Raw genomic sequence first — 26,478 nt, 5'->3', positions numbered from 1 at the left:
TTATGGAAATAATCCAGAGCCAGTAACAATATGTATTTATCTGAGGTTATACTTTTTGCCTTTTAAAATTTTTTTATGTTTGTTGTGTTTTGTTGCTGTTGTTCTATGTATGCCAATAAAGGCTTTGCTTTGCTTAAGGAACAACAAAAGATTTGAAGATAACAATTCTGGAAAAAAAAACCCTGAGGTCTTTTAGTTGGAAATCATGGGAGAGGATTTTTCTAAGCAATGTAGAACTCTGTTTATGTATTTGACAACTACAGCAAGGACTTTATTTGTGCAAAAATGGAGAGATAATAAGTTACCAACGAAGAGGACTGGATTCTGAAAGTTACGGAATATTCAAGAACGGTGAAGTTGATGACACTACTGAGAGATAACAGTTTAGACAATTTTTTTTAGAAAACTGGAGACCTTTTATGGAATATCTTTTGAAAAATTATTCAAATAGAGAAATAGTGGCAGGGTTAAAAATTGAAAGAAAACAGTAGATTGTAAGTGCCAGAACACAATTAAGGAATAGCTATTGAAAGAACGTTTTAATCCTATGCATGAATCTAGAGTTAACTTTTAATAAAGATGAGATAGCTGGAAGCCAATATGTGATGTGTATTGGGTTGTGTTTTTTATGTTTGTATGTTTTGGCTGTTTATGTGGGAATTTTTTTAAAAAAATATTACAGTCCACAAGTTTTTTTAACTGTAGTAACAGAAGTAAAATACGGGCCAGAAGCCCTTGCGACTGGCCAAAGTTTTCTGGTTTTAACACAGGCCAGGCAAGACATACACAAACCAAGATAATTAAAGAACCCAGCTGATGTACACTCCTTTGTTTCTGTCTGATAGATAATTTCTCTAAGGAAAGGAGATTAGAATACCAGATGCAAGCTGTTAGCGTTTTGTAACAAGGTCTGACGTAATGTTTAAGGGAATTTATGAATTTTGCTGAAGGTGTAATAAAAGTTTGTTTACATAGCTTATATATATTAGGATTAAAACGGTTTTAGAGAATTGCTGTTCTATCTATTGTCCATCACTGGCACGCCCAATATAGCATCTACTTAATATTGCTGCCCCCTCTCGGCCTTGGGATCGGGCGTCGCACTCCTTGGAATGTTGTTGTACTTTATTGTACTGTATTAATGCTGCTATGTTTTATAGAGTTTGGAAATTGTTTTAACTTAACTTAATTTTATTGTGTGAAATGTTGTTCTGGCCTGTGTGCGTAATGTTGTTTTTGGCCTGTTGTACACCGCCCAGAGCCCTTCGGGGGTGGGTGGTTTAAAATCTAATAAACAAACAAACATTGGTCTCCTCTTTCGCTCTGATGTATGCATTTTTGAAACAGGAGTACCTGTTTTATCTTGTAAAACTGTATTTGGATTACTTAGCTCTGCTATGTTTTAATGCCTAATAAAGGTCTTTGAACTTGAAACAAACAAACAAACAAACAAAGCAAAATATATTAATGGAATGTATATAATATATTCTTGATTATGAACGAATAGAAAGTTGATAAGCCTCTGCTTGACACAGTGTTTTAGAAAAAGCCTAGTTGCCCAGGAAGAATTGGGAACCTGCCCCAATTCAGCCACACTCCCTAAACTTGATATATTACATAAGGTCGGGATGGCCAGAATGGAAGAGAACTCTTCGATGGTTAATTTGGAAGGGCTATACTGAAGTGTCAAGTTTCGTCATGATGTATGTGAGGTTTATGGTTTTGTTTTGAACCGGTGATGTGTTCTTAGCCCTTTCTTATAAAAAAGGACTAACTTTCTTTGCCAGTCCAGTCCTCTCCTGTTTGCCACTAGAATCTCTGACGAATAAAATTTATTAACTCAAGTCTCTGGTCTCCTGGCATTCCTCGCCTTTCCCTGCCGGGAGTGAAAGGTAGACAGCATGTCGCTTCTCGGAGCAACACTGTGGTCAAAACAGGTTCGCTTGGTTGCTTGAAACAGACTAGAAAACCTGCCTACCGTTGGTTTGATTGAGCGCCTCAAGGGCAGCCTTTGCTGTCTTTTCCCTGATTGGCATTTCTAATTGACACAATCTCTTTACAAATCATTTGTGCTCATAATTGTAAATGGCCAGTAAGTTGCACATTTCTTGATGGGAACCCACAACCCAGAGGCACCCAACCCTACTTTCTGCACCAGCTGTATCACTCGCATCCCATGATATGATGCCCGGAACCCCCACAAGACCAAAAGCCACGAGGCACAAGTTCCCAGACATCACTCTACCCAGACAAAAAAACAACACCAGGACACACAGCTGAACAACAACACAAACTACGAAACACGACGACCAAACGTGAGGCCAACATTCAAAGCCTCAGACTCCTCATCCTCTTCCTCCAAGCCAAGACCAACACTAAATTTGGGCTCGGTGTTTGGTTTTCCCTCTTGGTGATTTTGGTTCAGGCCCTATCACTACAGACAGACAATCAAAGAGCCAAAGCGGTGGAGTTACCTTCTCTGTCCCCTTGCCATGTTTTCGCAAGAGTGTCCCCTGTAGAAACAATATCACAGATTGATCAATGCAGTTGTGGGAGGGGAGAAAATGGAAGTCACGTACTGGGGAGGAAGGGAGAGAAGGAGGGAGGGAAGAAGGTTATACAGTCTCCATGACCTCACAGCTCAATCCAGAGAGTGGTGAGGTTTGGTTCCCTTCTTTGTGCTGCCATTCTTACTGAGTGCCCAAGCAAGTCCTTATGCTATTGCAGTGATGCTGGGTATAAACAAATGACAGTTGCCTGCTCTGGGTTGGGAAATTCCTGGAGATTTTGAGCAGAGGTGTAGCTACAAGGGGACTGGGGGTGCATGCGTTGCACTGGGCGCACACCTGGGGGCAGCAAAACCTTCAGGATTGCTTTTTGTATTTTTAAGTGTTTTTCAGTTTTTGGCCTGCAGGGGGCGCAGTTGTTAGGCTAGCAGCACCAAAATTTTAGGGAGTTTTTGGGGGACTCTCCTGATGATACCACCCAAATTAGGTGAGGTTTGGTTCAGGGGGTCCAAAGTTACGGGCTCCCAAAGAGGGTGCCCCATCCCCCATTGTTTCCAATGGGAGCTAATAGGAGATGGGGGCTACACCTTTGAAAGTCCATAACTTTGGACCCCCTGAACCAAACTTCACCAAACCTGGCTGGTATCATTAGGATAGTCTCCTAAAGATACCCTGAATTTTTTGATGCTGCTAGCCTAAAAACTACGCCCCCTGCAGGCTGAAAACACCTAAAAATACAAAAACCACAAACATTTGGGGGGAGCAAAACTCAGATTTTGCACCGGGCTCCATTTTCCCTAGCTACGCCTCTGATTTGGAGGGTGGAGTTTGGGTTTGGGAAGAGGAGGGAGCCCAGCAGAGTATAGTATGATAGATTCCACCCTTCGAAGCTGCCATTTTCTCCAAGGGAATAGATACCTGTGTTTTGAAGATCTGTGGTAACTATGGAAGATCTTGGAGGTTGGCAATTCTGTAACTAGACCCTCCCCATTTTTAGGACAAGGGGACTTTTCAAATGGGCCTAATCAAGTCTTGCAGCCTGTACAGAGTTACTGCGAGAGGTCTGAGCTGATTGGTCTGTGCGGAGATCCTCTACAGCACAGGTGTCAAACTCGCAGCCCTCCAGATGTTATGGACTGCAGCTCCCATTATCCCCTGCCAGCATGATGCTGGCAGGGGATGATGGGAACTGTAGTCCATAACATCTGGAGGGCCACGAGTTTGACACCTATGCTCTACAGTGTTTGCAACCCTTGGGTTGTTCTTCTTGGGCCTTTGTAACCACCCTGCCTGCCCCTCCGCCTGCCTCCCTAGTTACCCATTCTCTCCTTTGGCAGCAAATGGAAGAAGGAAGAGCCGGGCTAATAGTCCACTAAAAGAGAGGTGAAAAAAGCATGCATAAAGAACAAGGAGAAAGGTAGTCAAGGACTCTGAGATCCCCTCCAGCTTTCTCTGCCTGCACCTGGAAACATTTGGCTGCCCGAAGTCACCTTTACACACAGTTCTTGTTTGTATGATGAACAGAACGCATAGGGCATAGGCAGATTGAGGGGAAAAAAAGGAGATTTTTGAGTAACGTCACCGTCACAACCCTTCACACAAGTAATAACAGAAGGGCTACTCGCAATGTTTTAGCTGAGATTCTTTGGTGATCAATGCACCCAACACAAAAGCCTCTAGGTTGATTGCCTCCATCCCATAGGTCAGGCCCCTCAGGTGGCTTGTGAAGACCTACCTACTGTTGAAGGGAGAGCAACTCAGAATTCCTGGATATGTGGTGTGTGTGTGTGTGTGTGTGTGTGTGTGTGTGTGCGCTAAATCTCTCAAGCGTACGAGTGATCTCTTGGTGGGATGTTCCTCTCTTTGACCCTGGAAATTGCCCTCTGCCCTTTCCTCCTGATCTCTCAGTAGCCACTGCTTCTTTTGTTCACTTTCCGCATGAACCTGCATGGAGTCAGACGCCTCCACAGGCCTCTCCTGTAGAAGCAAATATTCCATACTTGTGCTCACGTGACTCCGGGAGAGCTGGCCACTTGTACAGGGAAAAATTCTTTAGATTAGGATTTCTATCTTTCTTTCAACTGTGGCAAGAACGTGAACACAATCTACTTGGATAAATGTACATTTCACCTTTTTTGCAATTTTTCTTCTTGAAAGGATTGATCTTACTGCACTGAATATTGTGTTTCCATGACTGGGCAAACTCTATTATATTAACCAAGCATGCCTGAGCTACTCACGATGCTTGAGCTGAGAATCTTTGGTGGCCAATGCACCCAACACAAAATCTCAGAGGCGTAGCTACAAGGGGCCTGGGGGTGCACTTCACACTGGGCTTGCGCCTGGGGGGGGGGGCAGCAAAAATTTCAGGTTTGTTTTTTGTATTTTTTGTGTTTTTCAGATTTTGGCCTGCAGGGGGTGCAGTTTTTAGGCTAGCCAATTGGCCATGCTGGCAGGGGCTGATGGGATTTGTAGTCCATGAACATCTGGAGAGCTGCAGGTTGCAGACCCCTAGCAGCACCAACATCTCAGGGAGTTTTCGGGGGAGTCTCCTGATGATACCACCCAAGTTTGGTGAGGTTTGGTTCAGGGGGTCCAAAGTTATGGACTCCCAAAGGGGGTGCCCCCATCCCCCATTGTTTCCAATGGGAGCTAATAGGAGATGCAGGCTACACCTTTGATAGTCCATAACTTTGGATCCCCTGAACCAAACTTCACCAAACCTGGCTGGTATCATCAGGATAGTCTCCTAAAGATACCCTGAATTTTCTATGCTGCTAGTCTAAAAACTGCACCCCCTGCAGGCTAAAAACTGAAAAAACATTAAAAAATACAAAAACCACAAACATTTGGGGGGAGCAAAACTCAGATTTTGCAGCGGGCTCCATTTTCCCTAGCTACACCTCTGCAAAAGTCTTCAAGATCACTGATTTCCCCCATCCCCTATAGGACAGGAGCTTCAGGTGGCTTATAAAGACCCCACTTCCTGAGTTGCAAGCCCAACCAGGCTGGTTTTTTGCCATGCCTCCTGCCTCTCCCTGCATACATGCTGAAAACAGGCAGCAGCAGGGCAATCAGTCGATGGCAGAGCAGATTCTTTCATGGATCTGACCCTTGGCTTGTTCCTTGCCATGGTACACCTCCTGGAGCTCATCTCATCTCCCTATCCTGGCTCATCCGGCTTGCTGCCCATTACCTTGCCCTTGACATCAGTGACGCTATAACTCTCGTTGACCTTCTTCCTGTCTCGTGACCATGAGGTCATGTGCTTGCAGAGAGTGCCAAGCTGCTGCCAAGGGGTTAAAGGTGAACCCTGGCTCTGGGAAAGCTGAAGTCCAGCGCTCTGGGTCGTACCCTCACATTCTATCAGACGATCCTGAATGTTTGCACAGTTCCTGGGCTGCTATGTGACATATTTCATACAAATGGCATGTCCATGGCTTCCTTTGGCACGTCATTGACAGTTGCATTGCATATGAGCTAAACATCTGTGGGACTGGAATGCCAGTTGAGAGAGATGGGTGAATGGAATTTGGAAATTAATTTCCCTTTTTTTGTTCTTTTGCTGCTGTGTGTTTCTCCCTCCTTCCTGTTTCCTCCTAGAGCCGTGGTGGCGAACCTTTGGCACTCCAGATGTTATGGACTACAATTCCCATCAGCCCCTGCCAGCATGGCCAATTGGCTCACCCCAATTGGCCATGCTGGCAGGGGCTGATGGGAATTGTAGTCCATAACATCTGGAGTGCCAAAGGTTCGCCACCATGGTCCTAGAGCCAATGTGGTTTAGTGGTGAGAATGTCAGGTTGTTTCCGCACAGCAAAATTATACCTGTGTACCATAGGTTTCTTAAAATCCAGGTCTGTTTAATCCTGGTTTGTCCGTTCACATGGCTGCCCATTTTTTGAAGGAATCCAGTGAAGACAGGGAGGAAATACGTGTTTTGCGCGAGCCCAGGACTTCTGTATTCACATTCCAAGCTTATCTGAGCATGCCCAGTGTCCCGCGTTCTGATTGGCTGTTGTTTTTTGAGTGGCAGTTGCAAGCTGCAAGCTTATCTGAGTGTGCCCAGTGTCCCGGTATTCTGATCGGCTGTTGTTTTTGAGCAGCAGCTTGAATGAATGTCCGGCAGGGAGATCAGGCGGCTGGGAGGGAAAAATAAAGCGTGTCTGCTTCTGATTGGTGTTTGCACGGTAGCAGGCTCTAGCAGGCTCACCCCAGGATTTTTAAAAAGAATCTCCAATTTGGCTGGTTTTGAATACGCTGGGATGAGGAGAATATTGCGGGGGAAACCTGCTTTAGGACCGGGAACCGTGCAGAATTGTTGCGTGGAATTCTGTTTCTCTTGCTCAACCCAGGATATTTTGACCATGAGGGAATAACCTCAGTCTATCACTTGGGAGACCCAGGATCAAATATTATCTCCATCCTGGAAGCTTTCTGGGTCACTCTCAGCCTAATCTACCATAAAGGGTTGTTGTCAGGCACCGCTCTGGAGATTTACCATTGCTCTCCAATATTCTTTGGAATTATCCCTCAGAAATCTAGCCCTGCTATATACCTGGAACAACTTGTTAATTACAATTGCAGATGGGTCATGACTAGAGCAAGGTGTAACTCTTTTCCGTCAGTACATCTTCAAGGTGCAGCCTCTCTAGTATTGCACAAAATGAGCGTTGCTGTCGATTTTGGCCTGATACAACTGATACACTTTCTCACATTCTGATTCATTGTTCAAAATACAACAACATCAGAACTGATTTGAGAACTGTATTACCAACAGAATTTATGCTCCTTTCTGATAAAGAACAGCCGTGACTTACCGCGGCTGCCATTGCTGAGGTGGAAGGGACAGCCTCCATGGGGCTGCCTCCTCCCCTTCGCCTTGCGAGCTCCTCTATGCTCGCAAGGCTTTGGCTTGGGAGGTGGGGCCGGGAGGCCTATTTAAACCTGGGCCCGGCCTCACCACCTCCCCATTTGCTACTTTAGCTGGGGGGCAGTGGGCAAAATACCTGCTGTGGTGGAACCTCCTCACGAGGTTTGGGGTGGAGCAAGCTAAGGGGTCACCTGCCCAGACGTGGGCTTAGATGGCTTGCGCCCCTGACAGCAAGGAGTCTTCAGGAAGTGGCGACCGCCCATCTGGAATCTCACAGCTGGTCCAGTGTGCGTTATAATTTTTCATCGGCAGGCGTGCTGAGAAAAATTTAGGTGTCTGGGGGACAGCAATATTTGGCTGCCCAGTACACATACCATAAGATCAGACCCCCATGCTGCGCCTTCGCTTGTGTTTACCTTGAACCAATTTTGTTAATAAATGTTTTTATTCCACACACAAATGTTGTTGTATTAAAAGTTCTTTCAATAGAAGGAGGGTATTAGCTACTTCCCTCAGGCAGCAAAATAAAAATGGCTAAGCTTCTAAATAACTCTAATGTTGAAATCTCTGAAGCTGTTGCTATATTTTTACTCTGTGTACTGCAAGTTGCGCAATAATGATCTTCTTATTGTATTTGAAATTCTTGACACACACCGGTTTTATGCCTAATAAAAGTTTTGGATTTGGATTTGGATTTTGTTGTCAGGAGAAAGGTAGAGTATAAATGAAGGGAATAAGTTGTTTCGGAACGAGCAGAGCAAGGAAGATCCCACCATTTGTTGGCCGGCTGGATTTGGCCTGAGAGTTGTTAGTTGCTGACCCTCTTTGTAATGGAAACCCGAGATAAGCAAAACATATACATATATTAACATTCTGGAGAGGGAAGCCCCCAACCCCAGCTTGGGTTTAAACACAAAAAAACTTGCTCTCCCAGGTTCAAGGACCTCCATGAGGAATCTCATTTGTTTCTCTCAGTTCCCAGCTGCTCCACGCTTTATTAGTTCTGTTACCGCAGGCATGCGACAGCCAGAAACCTTGTTTTTTTAAAAAAGTAAAAAGCCAACAAGTCATTCGCTGGTGCATTTCTGGGCGGTTTAAACCCCGGGGAAGCCGAATGGTATCCGCAATACAAAAATGAAAGAATGGTGCCTTGCCTTTTGGGGCTGTTGTATGGAGGGCCAGATCGGGCAGGCAAAAGGCGGATCGGGCAGGCAAAAGGCTTAAGGGTCAGCTTGGCAGGTAGAAGGCCCCAGGGTTGAGTCTCCAGCAAAGGATCTCTGGTGTTGGGTACGACCTTAATCTAGGTTGAGTCTCCAGGAGAACTCCAGTGCTGAACTAGGTAGATCCAAAGTCTGATTCATTATGGCCAGCGTCCCATATTTGCTCAGAAATAGACATGCGGAAGGATTATATTTGTATTGTATTTATTTGTTTGTATTTATTGTTTTAATTGCTGCTGAATTTTAATGAGTTAGATTTTATGTTATATTGATTTACTGTTCTGGAAACAATCACGTTGTGAGCCGCCTCGAGCCCTTCGGGGATGAGGGGGCCTATAAATGTAATAAATACAAATACAAATACAAATATATTTTTACCAGTAAACTGGTATGCCCTCCATGACAAAATGGCAAGATAACAGTTGGCTGATTACCCATCGGTGCTCTGGTGAGAATGGGACAGGAAGAGCGTCGGGGCAAGAAATCTTGTCCTGACGTACTTCCTGTTTGTGGTGCACGGAGAGAGGAGACGTGTTGGGGCAAGAAATCTTGTCCTGACGCACTTCCTGTTTGTGGTGCACGGAGAGAGGAGACGTGTTGGGGCAAGAAATCTTGTCCTGACACACTTCCTGTTTGTGGTGCACGGAGAGAGGAGACGTGTTGGGGCAAGAAATCTTGTCCTGACGCACTTCCTGTCTGTGGTGCACCGAGAGAGGAGACGTGTTGGGGCAAGAAATCTTGTCCTGACGTACTTCCTGTTTGTGGTGCACCAAGAGAGGAGACGTGTTGGGGTAAGAAATCTTGCCCTGACGCACTTCCTGTTTATGGTGCACAGAGAGAGGAGACGTGTTGGGGCAAGAAATCTTATCCTGACGCACTTCCTGTCTGTGGTGCACGGAGAGAGGAGACGTGTTGGGGCAAGAAATCTTGTCCTGACGCACTTCCTGTCTGTGGTGCACCGAGAGAGGAGACGTGTTGGGGCAAGAAATCTTGTCCTGACGTACTTCCTGTTTGTGGCGCACCGAGAGAGGAGACGTGTTGGGGCAAGAAATCTTGTCCTGATGTACTTCCTGTTTGTGGTGCACTGAGAGAGGAGACCTGTTGGGGCAAGAAATCTTGTCCTGATGTACTTCCTGTTTGTGGTGCACCAAGAGAGGAGACGTTTTGGGGCAAGAAATCTTGCCCTGACGCACTTCCTGTTTATGGTGCATGGAGAGAAGAGACCTGTTGGGGCAAGAAATATTCTCCTGACGCACTTCCTGTTTGTGGTGCATGGAGAGAGGAGACGTGTTGAGGCAAGAAATCTTGTCCTGACACGCTTCCTCTTGCCCTGCGTGCGCTTCTTGCTTTCCACGGGGTAAGCAAGAGAACTTATGGCATGACTTTTCACGCCAAGCAGGGTGAGGCTGGGGAACGCTGGAAGTGGGTAATCAGCTAAGGGGTACGCAATGAGAATTGTAACAGCTCTGTGCTTCAGTCTATGTCCCTGCACCCCATAACGGCCACAGGATTTACTGGTTGTCACATTATAATCTGGAGCACCGCAGAGAAACTGAACCTGTGAACCAGTGTGGGGTAGCAACGTCACGTTCAAATCTTGGAGACCAGGGTTCAAGCACCAATGCTGCCATGGCATGGAATTCTGTCAAAGGGGGCCGGCCGCCACCTCAAAATGGCTGCCACAGGAGCAAGGTTATGCATAACTTTATTATAGGCCGACCAGACGTCCCGCTTTTGGCGGGACAGTCCCGCCTTCACACAATTTGTCCCGCATCCCGTGGGTTAGTTCCATTGTCCCCATTTTTGGGAGGCTGCCGCACTGCCTTCTGGGGCGCAAGGCAGTGCGGCAGCCTCCTGCGCGCGCGGCCGCAGGAGCACAGCCTTTTGGGGCGCTGCCGTTTCCTGCCCTGTGACAGGGCGGGAAATGGCAGTACCCCAGAAGGCAGTGCACTCCTGCAACTGTGCGTGTGTGCGCGGCCGCCTACCCCCTCCTGGTTCACAAAGGTGACCATCTGGTCACCTTACTTTATTATTAACTACACTTTTAACATTTTAGGCAGAAACTTTTAAACAGGATCCCTTCTAATCTGCCTGGTCAATCAGAAGCCCCGCCCACCAGGAAAGGTGTTGGCAGGCTCCACATTGGGGACCCCTGAACTTGATAGATGGGGGGCTGGAGTCCATGGGTGAGGGGATGGATTGATCTCAAAGTACACCTACCCTATGCTAGCCACCCCTCAAGAGTAGACCTGCACAGCTACAAGCACTGAAATTAGAAGTGGATTCTGAGCTAGGGGTCCCTCTATGAAACTTTTCCCCACTCCAAGTTGCTTTCAACTATGGGAACTCCCTCCCACCCCGAAACACCCTCCCTTCCAAGAAAGCAACCCAGGCGTAGAAACCGGATGGGGTGGCGTGGGCAGCAAACTTTCCACCAAGACATAATAGCTGGCGCGAAGTAGCTCAGCAATGGCAGGGATGTCATGGAACAAGAAGAGGCAAAGGATTCTGGGGCAGGGGAGATAGGAGCGAGGAAGAAAGGCACAGTGGAGAGGGCAGGCAGCCACAACAGAAAAGGACAAAAAATACCAGCTCAAGTTCTTTTTTTTCTTTTTTTTCTGGAAAGGGAGGTGGGTAACTGTACGCAAGGCACACGGACAGGAAGAGAGAAAGAGACAGACAAGACAGACAGGGTGAGCCACCGTACTTACAATCATCTGCCAGGGTGAGGGGTGCGGAGCAATTGGAAAAAATAATGGTCACGTGAGTGAGCCACAACCTTCAAGGCCCTGCACCCACTCCATCCCCGTACTGACCCTCCCCACATGCACCACAGTCCCTCCTGACCCACAACCACACAGATAAGAAAGCTCATTTTTGCGGGGGGGGGGTTGCAAGTGGAGTCTTTTCGTTTTCTCCTTTTCCCTCCCTCCTTCACTCATTTCTCTTGTGCCATTGCTATGCAAGTTACTCTCAATGTGGAGAACATTAGAAGGCAAGCATTCGGCGGGAAGAAAGAGAAACGGCATGGAACAAGTAGGTTTGCGGGGTTTATTTTGCACCAGGGAAAACAATATGGGGTGTTCCATGTTGCAGGGTGGAGGTGAGAGATTGGGCAGCATCTCCACACAAAACAGCTTCCTGTACAGCACAAGCAAAGACAACATCCTTGACACACACACACACACACACACATACAAGTACACAGGCCTCACAATAACTTTCAGAAGTCCCTAAGTGGATATTCTTAGTTCTGCTTCATTCTTCTGAAGCCCCACCCTTCTCATCACAAGGAATACGGCTGCACAGTTAATCTCGGCCATCATATTTCCAAACTTATTTCCATTTTTGAAAGGAAAGAAACTCCGAATGGCTAAATTCGAAGGTAAAACTGAAGGCTGTGGGATCATAGAATATCCAACATCCCCCAAGAAAAGGAGCTCTTTAGAAACACATTAGATATTTTTGCTACACCGCTCAAACCTTCATTCTTGAAATCACACGCCCTTGCGACACTGTAGATTTGAGCTATCTGCAAGCAAGTTAGCTTGCCAGCGAGCCGTTACTACCATGCAGTAGGTTTGTTTCAACACAACAGTTCTAAAAAACTCAACAAAAGAGCTCTAGAAAAGTGTATCAGAAGTGCAGTTAGTATTTGTAAAGGAAACTTCAATGCAGAGCAAATGATGGGAACTAAGGGCGATTCTGCACATGAGTAAAATAGGTTCGACCCAGTTCCCTGAGAAGGGTACTGACCTAGGTCGAAGCCATTGTTGTTCCCCACTGCAACCAGCTTGATCCCAGCTCGGAGGGCGGAATCATCCTGTGCCTCTTCGCCACTCCGTTCCGATTGGCTACTGTTCTACGGCCATGTTCCATCTATCCCCACACACGTTATAAAAAAACTGCCACAGGAATGGAGGGACGAAGGTGGCGTTTTTTGATTGGCCAGCTGTACGCATGCCTGAAACCCTCAGCTGTGATTGGCTGAATGGGGAACTCCTGGCACCAGAGATTCCGCACTTTACTGGAATCGAGCTGAGTTCGAGCATGGTTCCCTGGAAAACCAGTAGTTCCCAGCTGGAGTCGGAAATTTGACCGTTACACGGGGCGAAGCTGGTACAAAACCTCGTCGATCCCAGTGGTCGTGCGGAGCACTTAGGTCGAACGCAGCTCGAACTTAGGTCGATAACGCAAGTGCAGAATCGACCTAAATTGGGAGAGGAGATTGAGAAAGTAGAAAAGGTTGACAGCCTCCCCATCCCACCACAAGGCAAAGATCCTTGAGGAATCGAAAGGGGTGGATAAATAGTGGCATGTAAACCACATTCACTGACTCCTACTGCCATTTCCAACCCTCACGCAAAACCCCCAAGGTCAACTGGTTCTGGTGGGTTTCGGGCTGTGTTGGCGTGGTCTGGTGGATCTTGTTCCTAACGTTTCACCTGCATCTGCGGCTGGCATCGTCAGACACTCACAAAGGGAAGTCTGCAGAGGTGGGATCCAGCAGGTTCTCACCAGTTCCCAGGAGTGAGTTACTAATTATTTGCTGGTTAGCGAAGGTAGAAAATGGGATAATTCTCCCTGTTGGGCTGTTTTAAAAACATGTTTTAGTAATATGGTAAAGTTCCTTGTTTAAGGAAAGTATCCTTTTGATTTCTAGAAACAAAATTAAGTATTTGAAAGTATTAAGTATTTGACAGGCAGTCAATTAGAGGAGAAGTAGTTGTTTCTGTTGGCAGTAGACGACAGGACTTGCTATGATGAGTTTAAATTATGGACAGAAAGATACCAGCTGGAAATTAGGAACTTTTTTTTTTACAGTAAGAGTTTTTTACAGTAACAGAGAAATTATTAATGCCCCGCCCCCGGAATGCCTGGCCACGCCCTCGTCATGCCCCACCCAGCCCCATTGGCGCTACACCACTGTTTGAATCCCACCACCATGGGAACCTGTTACTTAAATTTTTGGATCCCACCACTGGAAGTCTGTCAACAGACTTTGCAGGTGAAATGTTAGGAACAAGATTCTTAAGATCCACCAGACCATGGCCACACAGCCTGGAAAACCCACCAGAACCAGTTGAATCCAGCCGTGAAAGCCTTCGACAATACCCGCCCCCCCCAGGTCAGTTTCCCAAACTGAGAGATTTATCTCTCCTTAAGCTTGAAGGAAACAATTAACCAGGCACAGGGATCAAACTGATTCTAATTAAGTAACAGATGGCTTTCATCCAAGGTGTATTGGTATATGACTTGATTGCCTGCTCTGCACCTGACCAACTATCCAGGGGTAGTATTGGGGTCTATAGTGACTCCAGAGATCAAACTATATAAGTTGACTTGCTGAAGAGAAGCAAGATAGCAACCTATTTCAAAACTGAGAATCCTGCAGAAAGCGTGGGAGCAAAGACTTTTCACACCAGGTGTTCCTAAGGCTCAGAGAAAGATGTGCCACCCTATTGCTCTGCCACATCTGGGATTGTCTGTACACAGCTTTATTACTTGTAGAGAGCAAAACCAGTCCCACAAACTATGCCCATGAGATAAGGAAAGTGCCGCAGACGCTTGAACCCTAAAATACTGAGCCTTTCCCCACTTACCTTAATCCCCCCTATGCCGCGCACCCGGGCGTCCCCACGACCCCGTGCTCTGCGTGGGGTCATCACAAGGCGCAATTTAAAAGAGCGCCAGGGATGCCGTGCACTGAGGGGGTGCGATAGCCCCTGTCGTGGGGAGTGCTGGGGGACCCCGCGCTACTTGAGGGGAGTAGCGCGGGGCTTAAGGTAAGTGGGGAAAGGCCCACTGTCATCAATGGATCTCTGTCAAGAGGAGAGCTATTACAGGCCTGTCTCGGAAGCTTCCGGAGAAGTCTTTCTTGAACCTATGAGCAGGTCAACCAGTATCTGGACTGTTCCACTTCAGGAAGAAGGTGGAGCCTTATTTATTTATTTGTTTATTAAACTTCTGTCACACCCCTCCCCTCTCAAGCTTGGGGTGGTTTCCAACAAAATTATGTACATCACGAATCAGCGCAATAAATACATGGCTGTCCTTTCCTCAACTCAAATAAATTCTCTGCACATAGAAAGCTAAGCTAGAAACCTGTTCTCTTGACTTGCTAGTTTCATATGTGCAAAGATTATTTGAATGCAGAAACGGTAGGGGCCTCACCTACAACCTGAAATGATAACAGTTCAGAAACAGGTTGGCTTCTCATACAAAGATCCTAACCCAATCACCAAGATCTAGCTAGCCTGGCACTTTGCTCCCCACAGTAGCTAACCAGATGCCCCCGGAAGACCTAAAAACAAGGCTGGAATTGAGAAGTACGCTGCCACTGAACATGAAGGCTCCATTTACCTATCACAGCTAAGAGCCACTCTTCTCCTCCAATACCCTTTTAAAGATGCAGATGCTAACAGCCTACAATCGCATCTCGTGGCAGGAAGTCTGCAATTAATTATGTTCATTTCCTGTTTTCTTGGAACAAGGCCTCAGATGCAGATGTGGTAGATTCCGCACAGCCTAAATATGTCTTTAGGATGTTTTTAAAAGATCCACTTTGGCCTTTTGTGTTCCCACAGCATGAGAGAACACAAGTGTTGCCAGCCAAAATTGTATCTTTTCTCCCACCAACTGCACAGAACTCTCGTCAGTTTCACAGTTGCGCCCGCCATTTTGCGTGCCGCGGAGGTTTTCTCCGCTTGCAGCTCATCTGTGTGCGATGTTGGTGTAAAAAGGAGACGAATAAAGTTTGTTTTGCCTAGTAATCCCACGCACGTGTCATTTTTTCCCTTTTCCCTTTTGTTTTAAGGAGGATGTCTGTGAAGCTACAGTGACACGATTAGAGAAGCTACAACGTGCACATATTTGTGTTATTGTAGCTTTGCAGACATCCCCCTCAAAACAAAAAAAATGGAAATACTACACATGCATGGGATTGCTGCGCAAAACAAACTTTATCCATCTAATTTTTGCAGCGAAATCGCGCAGGGATGAATTGCAGCCGGAGGAAACCCCCATGGGGAATCCTCACAGAGAATCTGCTTCAGCGCACAAAATGGCAGGCCAGAGCTTCAAAAGTAAAAGGAAGAGGTTTGGGCGGGAAGAAATAAAGTGTTTCCAGCCTGCTTGTGTTTGTTCAGCAAGTAGGAAACATCTTATAACCCGGGGGGGGGGGGGGGCGCTAGTTTAGTGATTTTTGAAAAACCCGGGTTGGCAGAAATAAAACGGGCTGAAGTCATTTTGGGGAAGAGAGCTGTGAGAAGTTCTTTCCCAAAACACTTTCTATAATGTCCTAAAGACATTATGTTTAAGCTGTGTGGAATCCACCTTTATCTCTTTCCCCAAAGAAATGCTTGAGAGAACAACTGTACCAAACTATATAGAATTGAACCCATTCTTTGAATTGGGGGCGTGCGTGGTGTGGAACCGTTCTGGAGATTGCAGGGGTTCACCTACAGCAGGGGCTGATGGGAATTGTAGTCCACGAACATCTGGAGAGCCACAGGTTGCAGACCCCTGACCTACAGAGCTGGTGGACTTTGGCATGCAGTGAGATAAATAAGAAAGGCTGTTCTCAAAACATAGAACGGAAAACTTGCACCAAGTTAGCTTTCACTCCACCCCGAGAAAAGCTATCTCCTGTACCCATTATTAGTTAGGCGAACCTTATATCTCCAGATAGTTATAGACTATACTTCCCATTTCCAGCCCCTGCCAGCATTGCCATCAATATGGCCATGCTGGCAGGGGCTGATGGGAATTGTAGTCCATAACATCTGGAGTGCCAAAGGTTCGCCACCATGGCATTAGGCAAACTGAGCATAGTTGCTCAAATATATATCTGCACATAATTTTCCTCCACATTCTATAGAATGGAGGCAATAAAGCCCCATCCCTTGACATGAAAGACCTTATCAGTAAATTCGCTGGATGTCAAAATGTCATATGCTCACTTTCAAACAAAGGCTCCTTCCGCACATGCAGAATAATGCACTTTCAAACTGCTTTCAATGCTCTTTGAAGCTAAAGGAATAGCAAAAAATCCACTTGCAAAACCGCTGTGAAAGCGGTTTGGCGTTTGAAAACGACATTATATGCTTATGCAAAGGAAGGGGCCAAAGCTTCCCATTCAAAAGAAGACGCTTTCTTGCCAGAATTAAAATGAAAGCGAAGACTTTAGGGATACATGTGTTTCCCTCCCGTCCCATTCAGCGATCACTATGGAAATGCTCCCTGTGGTTTTATTTGCTACTCATTCGTTCCAGTTGAACTGGGAGGGGATTCTAAAACCAATTGCAAAATATGAGCAGGCCCAGACTGTGGCAGTTTTGATTTTGCTTGCTTCTTTCCTTCCTCCTCTACCCCACCGATGCACTTGAGTGCACTAATAAAGCACTGCAAGGGTGCTCTCTTCCCGCAGTCAAACGTGATTGCATTGAGATTCCTGTCGGCTGTGGGCAAAATGTTCCAACGATGTGCCTATGGCAATCCTTGGGTTTGACAGAAGAAGAATCTCAGAGCAGCCATCCTATACCATGGCTGTTGGAAGTGAAGGACTTTGCACTGTCTCCTCAGTGACCGAGGGGAACTGATCAGTGGGTCAGACAGATAGAGGAGTCAAGACATGGGGTGCCTGTTCTCTACTTGACACAATCCCTTTGAAGTGTAGATTGCTGCTCTCAGGGATCCTTCCTTCCTTCCTTCCTTCCTTCCTTCCTTCCTTCCTTCCTTCCTTCCTTCCTTCCTTCCTTCCTTCCTTCCTTCCTTCCTTCCTTCCTTCCTTCCTTCCTTCCTTCCTTCCTTCCTTCCTTCCTTCCTTCCTTCCTTCCTTCCTTCCTTCCTTCCTTCCTTCCTTCCTTCCTTCCTTCCTTCCTTCCTTCGTGCAGAGAGATGCAGACAGCATCCATTGGCATCCAACTTGTTAGATTCGAATAGAGAACCTCTCTCTCCACTTTTCTATCCATAATGGAGTTCACTAACAAAGACTCCCATGAGTTCGAAACCATGAATTGGCTCCGAGCTTTGTTTTTTGCCAGCACACACATGCATGCCTGGGTAAGCTCCGCTCTGATTTGCCTCTGTGCACTCTGCTGTAATGAAAAAGCAGCTCTTACCAGAGAGAATTACCCACAACGACATCAAGATTTTTTGCCCTGTCATGTCCCTATCCCAGCATACATTGGTGAGGGAGAGAGTGGGGAAGATATGAAGGAACGGCTCATGATGTGCATGGAGGCACATGAGAAATATTTGAAAATTAAACAGTGGAGCAACAGAGGCTGTTTCCGCACAGGCCAACAACAGCGCCTCAGGCGTCAAAACACTGTCCGCTCGTAGCGAATTGTTCGCGATGCAGCTGCCACTGCTGCAGAAAGATAGCCGACACCATCAAGCTTCCCCAAAACCGCAGAAAACACTGCTTTCTTGGAAAGTGGCGTTTCCCACCGGGTGCCGTGCGGTGCATTAAACTGGGTACGATGGCATCCGATGGCGCCGCATTTAGAAGCTTCCAGTTTGTTTTGTTACCGAGCTTTACTTCCATTTTTTTCTCCCGGGCGAAGCTCCGGAAGGCGGGAAGGACACGCCCATGCTGCCCTCTGACCCCCGGGGATCGGAGGGCAGCGCGGAAGCGGTCCTTCCTCCTATGGGCCAGAAGCTTCTCGCAGAGGAGAAAAGGTAGGTGAAAGGCTAAAACAAACCGGGCGGGCGGCTCCATGTCGAGCTTGTCCTCATGCCTGCGGCGGATTCAGGACCGCCCGCACGGGACCATGTGAGAGGTCCCGAGGCTCCACCGGCATAAATTATGCCAGTGGCCATCCGCTTCCTCAGCCCGCAAGGAAAATGCGGCCGAGACTTAGTTCTGCTTTGGGAATGAGATTGGGCAACTGGTTGGAACTCGGAAACCAGGAAGTGAGAACTCAGGGGCTGCAGCCTTCTTGATGTTCAGTGCACTGATTTCTACAGCCAAGTCTGCACTCGCAGCATGTATGAAACCTGGAAGGATTTCCACACTGTCCGAGTTTTGGGACGCTGATCGAGAAGGGCCAAGGGGAGGGACAGCCCTCCCTGCTAGGTCTAATGGCCTACCCTTTGAGAAGGACTCACCGTCTGGTCAGTGAGGGGAGGGAGCACAATGGTCTTCTCCATGGTGTTCATGACCAGTTTCCAAAGCTCCTTCAGGACTCGTTTCAAGACTGTCTTCTCGCAGATCTTGGCAAAGAGAGTCAGGCTGGAGGGAGGGAGAAAGGCATTATGGGCACAGGAAATGGTACAGAGAACTTTTTTCTGCACGAGACTTAGTTCCAAGTAGACCTTCAGTACCTTGGACAGAGGCATAGCTAGGGAAAATGGAGCCCAGTGCAAAATTTGAGTTTTGTTGCCTCCTCGCGATAAGCTCATTTGCTGGTTTTTCATGTTTTCGGCCCATAGGGGCACAGTTTTAGGCTAGCAGCATACAAATTTCACAGTATCTTTAGGAGTCTATCTTGATGATACCAGCCAGATTTGGTGAAGTTTGGTTCCGGGGATCCAAAGTTATGGACTTTAAAAGGTGTAGCCCCCATCTCCTATTAGCTCCCATTGGAAACAATGGGGGATGGGGGAACCCCCTGTGGAAGTCCATAGCTTTGGACCCCCTGAACCAAACCTCACCTAACTTGAGTAGCAAGTGTCAGGAGAGTCCCCTTGAAAACTCCCTGAAATTCTTGGTGTTCTGGAGTTTCTAAAAACTGTGCCCCCTGCAGGCCACAAACTGAAAAACACTAAAAAATACAAAAAACAAATCTAAAATTTTTGCTGCCCCCTCAGGCGTGAGCCCGGTGCAACGTGCACCCCCCAGTCCCCTTGTAGTTACGCCATTGACCTTGGATGTGGGAAAGGTAGCCTATGAAGCACTGGGCAGAGCCCTTATTTTAATCCTGCCTGCAGCTGATTGTGAAAAATAAGCTGTAAAAAAAATGTCCTACTTAGGATTCTGCTAATGCCTAATTCTCTCTTCTATTTCCAGCTACTTGACAAGGGTCAGTTGGATCTTGTGTAGGAAAGGAATAAGGATGCTGAAACACCTGCCAGTTTGGATCACTTCCTGTTTGCCCAGGGCAATCGGGCAGCTAATTAACCCACAGCCTGTTTGGATGTTTGAATCCCATCCATGTGACCTTCAAAAATAGGCCATCGGCAGCTGCCTCCCAGCTGATGGTGCCTCCCAGCTGATGAGGGATTTATACGCCACCTTCCTCTCCTGTAAGGAGTCTCAAAGCAGCTTACAAACTCCTTCCCTTGTGAGGTAGGTGGGGCTGAGATGGTTCTGATCAATCTGCCACTAGTCCAAGGTCACCCAACAGGCGTCATGTGTAGGAGAGCAGGGAAACAAATCCAGTTCGCCAGATTAGTGTCCGTCGCTCATGTGGAGAAGCAGGGAATTGAACCCGGTTCTCCCGATCGGAGTCCACTGCTCTTCACTACTACACCACAGAAACCCATAACACTCTAGCCTCGTTCAGGTTCACTCACTTGCTGTCCAAGAAATCCATGATGGGTTGCAAGACGTTGTCAGCATCCTGGGCCACACTGCTGCAGGCGCTGGCAGGGACATTCCCGGTGCCCTTTACTTGACTCAGAATATCGCCCATCTGCTTCACGCATTCCTCAATATGTGGCTGAAAACTAGGGAAGGAGGAGAAATGAGAGGCCTTGTCACATTTTTTCCAGGGGTGCGTACAGGCTGAGCCGTAGTGAGGGGGAACTGTGGCCGGGGCACATGTGTGGCCTGTGCCCCTGCCCCTGCCCCATCCACACCCTTGCCACACCCCCAGCCCACCCATGTACTGGCGTGTGCCCGGAGCGAGATGCCCCCCGCCTCTTGGGCGCTATGCCATTGCGTACAGGAGTTCTTGACAGGTCCAGAATGTAAGAATATCTTGACTGGAACAGACCAAGAAAATATCTCCAATCCAGAATCCCATGCCCAGTCCGATGCTATAGGAAACTCACAAGGAAGGGGTTGGTTTAGTTATTTTTTCATATTTATACCTTGCCTCACACTAGCGTCTCTAGATGGCTTGCAAAGGTGTTGAGGCAGCAACCCTTAATGTTTGTCCCCAGTGGCTGTAAGGCTGAACACACTCCAACAAAAATGACTTTAATAGAAAAGGAACAAACTTTATTGAATTGGGTCGTCCTAACTACAGGGTGCTGGAACTGAGGGTTCTTGCCTTCAGTTCCAGTATATATGGGGTTTTCAAATGAGCAGTTCTTGATTGCTATTGGTCCACTTTCCTGCCTCTCGGACAGAGGCGGGCACCAGGGGATTCTGGGAGATGTAGCTGGGGTTCAGAGGTAGACTGGTCATGCGCATGGAGGTTCTATTAAGCACTCCTCGTTAATAGCTGTTGACAGGGTCACCCTCCATAAGAACAGGGTCATGGGAAGAAGGTCTGTTGAGTTCAGCACCCTGTTTCCACAGTGGTCAGTCAGTAAGGTATGGTGAAACACCTCTTCCCTGTTTGTTTGTTTCCAATATGAAGAGACGGATAGCCCCTGCATATAAATTCTGCTTTGATTGCTAGCAAAGGACCTTCATTCCCTGATGGCTCACCCCCTTCACTTTTTTGCCTTGCCAGGCTAGATAAGCCCTTTGGTCTTTTATAGGACGGCATGTCCCCATACTGCCAACAGAGGGCACTTTGTTCCTCTAGATGTAACCTCCAGGTGGTCCCTGGCCCCATTTGGATAGCCTCAACTGCAGTGGCATACCACTAGTGGGGATATGGGGCATCCCATGTCCCTGGGGGCATGCCGCCAAGCCCTGACTCTGACTCCCCTTCCCTCCTCTGGCCTCTCCCTGTAGGCTTCTGAGGAGCGTGAGCTGGGCCTGCAGTGAAGCTATGGGGCCAGCGGCAGCTTTACAGTGTGCGGTGGCAGCACCCTGCCCTCCTTGCAGGCTGGCTTCTGCCCTCCCTGCATGCCTTGGGAAGGGCAGGAGCTGACCTGCAGGGAGGCTGTGTGTGGGGGGGCTCTGCAGGGAGTGGGGCACCGCAGTGGGGCACCGCCCTCCCCAGGCCTCCATGCTGGCTCCCATAAGTTGGGGGCGGGGCCCCGGGGGGCGGGGCGGGGGGCGGAAAGGCGGTCATGCTCTTGGGCGCCATTTAGGCCCGGTACACCGCTGGTTAACTGGAATCACGGTTTTTTCGGCCCTGGTTCCAGCCTGATGGAATTCTCTGTCATCTGCCACCATCTGCCCCCAGGGCCCTGTGGGATCCTAGCCAGTTCCGCAGGGCCTGCAAGATGCAGATATTCCATCAGGCATTTGGCTGAGGCAGCCATGGGTCCATTCCATCTTGCTGGCCCGGATCTTCTCTCTGCACTCCTTTCCCACGTGGCCAGTGAATCGATTGACGATGGGACAGGGTGGGATAGAATTCCAGGCTGTGTTGGGGTCCGTTAAGGATACTCAATGTTTATGCCTAATAAAGGTTTTTTGGATTGGATTGGATACTCAATTAGTTGTCATCAAAGATGGAAATGGATATTGGGTTTTTTCCCCAACGTTTAATGTTTTAATGTATAATAAGTTATGTATGTCAGTAGAGGAACAAGACAGAAGACGGAGGATCAATATATTCAATAAATGTATTTATATATATATATATATATATATATATAATAATTGTCCAGTTACTGAATCCAATGATTGTACATCCAGTTTTTTGAAAAACAAGTAAAATATTTTTTCAACAACAGAAGTTCATTTTTGAGATATATGATCCATATCTTCAATATCTACTGAACGAAAATAGTTCATTTTTTCAATATCTTTTAGGATGATTATATTCCATATAGAAAGTACTTCCCAAACGAAGACTACAGTGAAAACGTACTTAAAAGCGCACAAGTCGTTTGGGAAGTACTTTCTATATGGAATATAATCATCCTAAAAGATATTGAAAAAATGAACTATTTTCGTTCAGTAGATATTTATTATTTGTTTGTTTATTTGTTTGCTTGTTTGTTTGTTTATTAATTATCATGTTTATATACCGCTCCATACCCTGAGGGCTCTGGGCGGTGAACAACAAAAGTGTTACATAAACAGCAATAGCAATAAAAATGAATATAGTTAACATCATTAAAACATAAAATTACAGCGTTCCACATAAATCACTTGGCGTCCATATTGAAGATATGGATTATATATCTCAAAAATGAACTTCTGTTGTTGAAAAAATATTTTACTTGTTTTTCAAAAAAATCTGGATGTACAATCATTGGATTCAGTAACTGGACAATGATAATAATATATATAAATGCATTTATTGACTATATTGATCCTCCGTCTTCAGTGTGTGACCCGTGGCCCCAAGAAGCATTTCCCGCTCTCACCAACATTTTGCTTTTGCCGTCAAGTCGCAGCTCACTTATGGAGACCCCGTAGGGTTTTCAAGGCAAGAGACATTGAGAGGTGGTTTGCCCTTTGCCTGCTTCTGGTCACGCCGCTGGAATTCCTGGGGGGGGGGGTCTCCCATCTAGGGTTGGTCAATACTAAAAAAATTCGGTAAAATTCGGATTTGGGTATTTTGGGGCATAAAATGATTTGTATGCCCGAATCCGAATCATAGCCGATTTGGATATGCCCGAAAATTCGGGTAAATCCGAAAAATTCGGGTCCGTTTTATTATTTTTTTGAAATTTTTGGTGTTTTTACACGTTTTGGCCTGCAGGGGGTGCAATTTTAAAGCTAGCAGCACTAAACTTTCAGGATATCATCTGGAGACTGTCCTGATGATTCTCCCCAAGTTTGGTGCAGTTTGGTTCAGGGGGGGCAAGGTTATTGACCCTCAAAAGGTGTCAAGTTCCATCCCCCCATTGTTTTCCAATGGAAGCTAACAGGAAATGGGGGCTACACTTTTGAAGCGTCCATAACTTTGGACCCCTTGAACCAAACTTCTCACTCTAAACTTGTGGAGTATCATAGGGACAGTACTTTGTATGATACCCTGAAAGTTCTGGTGACAGTAGCTCTAAAACTGCACTCCTCATGTAGTCACCCAAACAATTTCCCCTAGATTCTGTATGCCTCTGTAGTGGTTGGCTGGTTTCCATTGCAAGGCCACAATGGGAAATTTCTTGTAGGGAGGGCTGTGGAGTTGCTGACATTTCTCATGGTAAACTCCACAAAACTTTCAGGGTGTCTTCAGGAGAGTCTCTCTCATGACAATCTCATCCAGGTTTGGTGACCGTTGCTTCAAGGGGTTCAATGTTATGTGGGTAGGGTCCATCTCCCACTGCCCCCCCATAAACAAAGCTCCTCAAACCTGGATGGTGTCATCCAAAGACTCTCCTGAAGATACTCCTGAACATTTTGTGACTGTACCTTGATAAATGTGCACCCCACAGCCCTCCACCAGAAATTCCCATTGACAGCAATGGCAGAAGTCACTGCAGAAAAAAAGAATCTTGGGCAATTTTTGGGGGTGTCTGCAGGGGCGCATTCTTTAGGACATATCAGCACCAAAATATCAGGGTATTATCAGGGAGATTGTCCTAATGACACCCCCAAAGCTTGGTGCAGTTTCGGTTTAGGGGGCCAAAGTTATGGACCCTCAAAATGGTAGCCACCATCTCCTTAGCTCCTCATTGGAAACAATGGGGATAGAGGCCCCCCTTTGAGGGTCCATAACTTTGCCCCCCCCTGAACCAAACTGCACTTAAACTTTTCTTGGGGGGGTGTCATCAGTGACAGTCTCCCTGATGATACCCTGAAATTTGGTGCCACTAGTATTTTTAAAAAAATTCCGGGTTTTCATGTTTCACTGCTCCTGCACATGAAGCCTCAAGCTGGAAGTGGAGTGAGCGGTGAAACACGTTCGAAATGTTCCAGCATTTTGTGCTAGTGACACTAAAGCTTCAGGGTATCATCAGGAGACTGGCGTCCTGGATGATACTCTGAAAGCTTCTGGTGCAGTTTGGTTCAGGGGAGCCAAAGTTAAGTGGACTCTCAAAGGTGTAGCCCCTCATCCCCTATCAGCTACCACTGGAAACAATGGGGATAGTTGCACCCCTTTCGAGGTAGTCCATACCTGAACCAAACTGCACCAAACTTGGTGGGCAAACATCGGGACAGTCATTTCCCGATGATACCTCTGATAATTTGCGTGCCGATACATCTCCTCAAAATGCGTCCCCTGCAGGTACCCCCAGAAATTTGCTCAAGATTCTTTGTTCTGCAGGTGACTTAGCTGTATTGCTGTCAATGGGGAATTTTGGGTAGAGGGCTGTGAGGTGCACATTTCTGAAGGTATGGTCACAAAACTTTCAGGGTATCATCAGGAGAGTCTTCTGGATGACACCATGCAGCGTTTGGGGAATTCTTTGCCTTCAGGGGGTTTAATTCTAAGGGGACCCAAAAAAGCGGTAGGGTCCATCTCCCCACTGCCCCCCCTGAAGCTAAAAGTTTCCCCAAACCTGGATGGTGTCATCCAGAGACTCTCTCCTGGAAGATACCCTGAAAGTTTTGTGGGTTTACCTATGAAAAATGTGCACTCCACAGCCCTCTATCAGAATTTCCCTATTGACAGCAATGCAGCTAAGTCACTGCAGAACAAAAGAATCTTGTGCAAATTTCTGGGGGTGCCCCTGCAGGGGGTGCATTTGTAGATAGGGAGTCGGTAACACATATTAGGGGATCATCAGGAGACTGTCCTGATGATACCCTCCAACTTTGGTGCAGCTGAGTTCAGCCAGTTATGGACCCTCAAAAGGGTAGCCCTCATCTCCTTAGTTCCCATTGGAAAGAATGGGGAGATAGGGACACCCCTTTTGGGGGTCCATAACTTTGGCCCCCCTAAACCAAACCTCACCAAACTTCTGAAGGTATCATAAGGACAGTCTCCTTGATGATACCCCTGAAATTTTGGTGCTGATATGTTTAAAAAATGCGCCCCCTGCAGGCCTGAAACGTGAAACCCCAAAAAATAAAAAACGCAATTCGGCTGGTGATCCGAATCCCATGGATTCGGATCTGTTAGGATTCGGACAGTTCAGATTCGGCCCCTCCTCGTCCGAATCCGTCCGAATCAGTGCAGATTCGGTAAAAATTCGGATTTGGACTGGCCGAATCTCCAACCCTACTCCCATCCAAATACTAGTCAGGGTCACAGTTGAGAGTGTGGGAGTAGCTCAAGGTCACCCAGAAAGCTTCCAAGCCATGAGTGGGGATTTGAGCCTCTGTTTCCCAGATCCTAGACCGCTGTTCCACTCTGGCTGTCATATTACTAATGTAAAAGCCAGGGGTGTAACGAGGCAAACTGGAACCCTGGGCAAAACCTGAGTTGGATGCCCTCCCCCATGGGCGGCCACCCCACCACGAAGGGTAGCCCTTTGAGGGGAGGGTCCATAACTTTGGCCTCCCTAAACCAAACTGCACCAAACTTGGGGAGTAGCATAAGGACAGTCTCCTGATGATACGCTGAAATTTTGGTGCCGCTCGCCTAAAAACTGCGCCCCCTGCAGTCCAAAAACTGAAAACCACTAAAAATACCCAAAAACGAACCCTGCATTTTTTGGGGCCCCCACAAGGTGATGCCCTGGGCAGCTGCCCACCTTGCCCAATGGTCATTACGCCCCTTGTAAAAGCCCCCCCTCCAGTTCACACTTCCTCTTAACCATACCTGGTGGCAAACACCCGGCTCAGCTCATCCAAGACGTTGTTCAGTTTCACCTGCAGCTCTTTGAGGATGTCGCTGGCCTCTGTGTCCAGCTGAATGGACAGAAAGCAAAACAGTCATTAAAAGGAAAGCAAATGACCTTTCTTGGGTAGTAGGAAAAGGAGGGTGGCCTTCATCTCTCCCTTCCATGCCTGGAAGCTCAATAG

At 47.1% G+C, this 26,478-nt stretch overlaps 1 protein-coding gene across 1 annotated transcript in view; it reads right to left on the bottom strand.

The window, feature by feature from the left end:
* Positions 1–26,478, bottom strand: part of LOC125433265 (protein unc-13 homolog A-like) — a 126,853-nt gene that overhangs the window by 41,362 nt on the left and 59,013 nt on the right. Inside the window, exons 17-21 of the mRNA XM_048497766.1 lie at positions 26,276–26,364; positions 20,121–20,273; positions 18,714–18,837; positions 11,312–11,317; positions 2,475–2,513 (exon numbers count right to left, since the gene is read on the bottom strand). Coding sequence (XP_048353723.1) covers positions 2,475–2,513; positions 11,312–11,317; positions 18,714–18,837; positions 20,121–20,273; positions 26,276–26,364 — 411 coding nt within the window. The remainder of the gene's footprint in view (positions 1–2,474; positions 2,514–11,311; positions 11,318–18,713; positions 18,838–20,120; positions 20,274–26,275; positions 26,365–26,478) is intronic.

The sequence above is a fragment of the Sphaerodactylus townsendi genome, linkage group LG05, assembly GCF_021028975.2.
Source record: "Sphaerodactylus townsendi isolate TG3544 linkage group LG05, MPM_Stown_v2.3, whole genome shotgun sequence".
In the NCBI taxonomy this organism is placed as follows: Eukaryota; Metazoa; Chordata; class Lepidosauria; order Squamata; family Sphaerodactylidae; genus Sphaerodactylus; species Sphaerodactylus townsendi.
The sequence above is the reverse complement of the archived record's forward strand: the minus strand, read 5'-3'. Positions and strand labels throughout refer to the sequence as shown.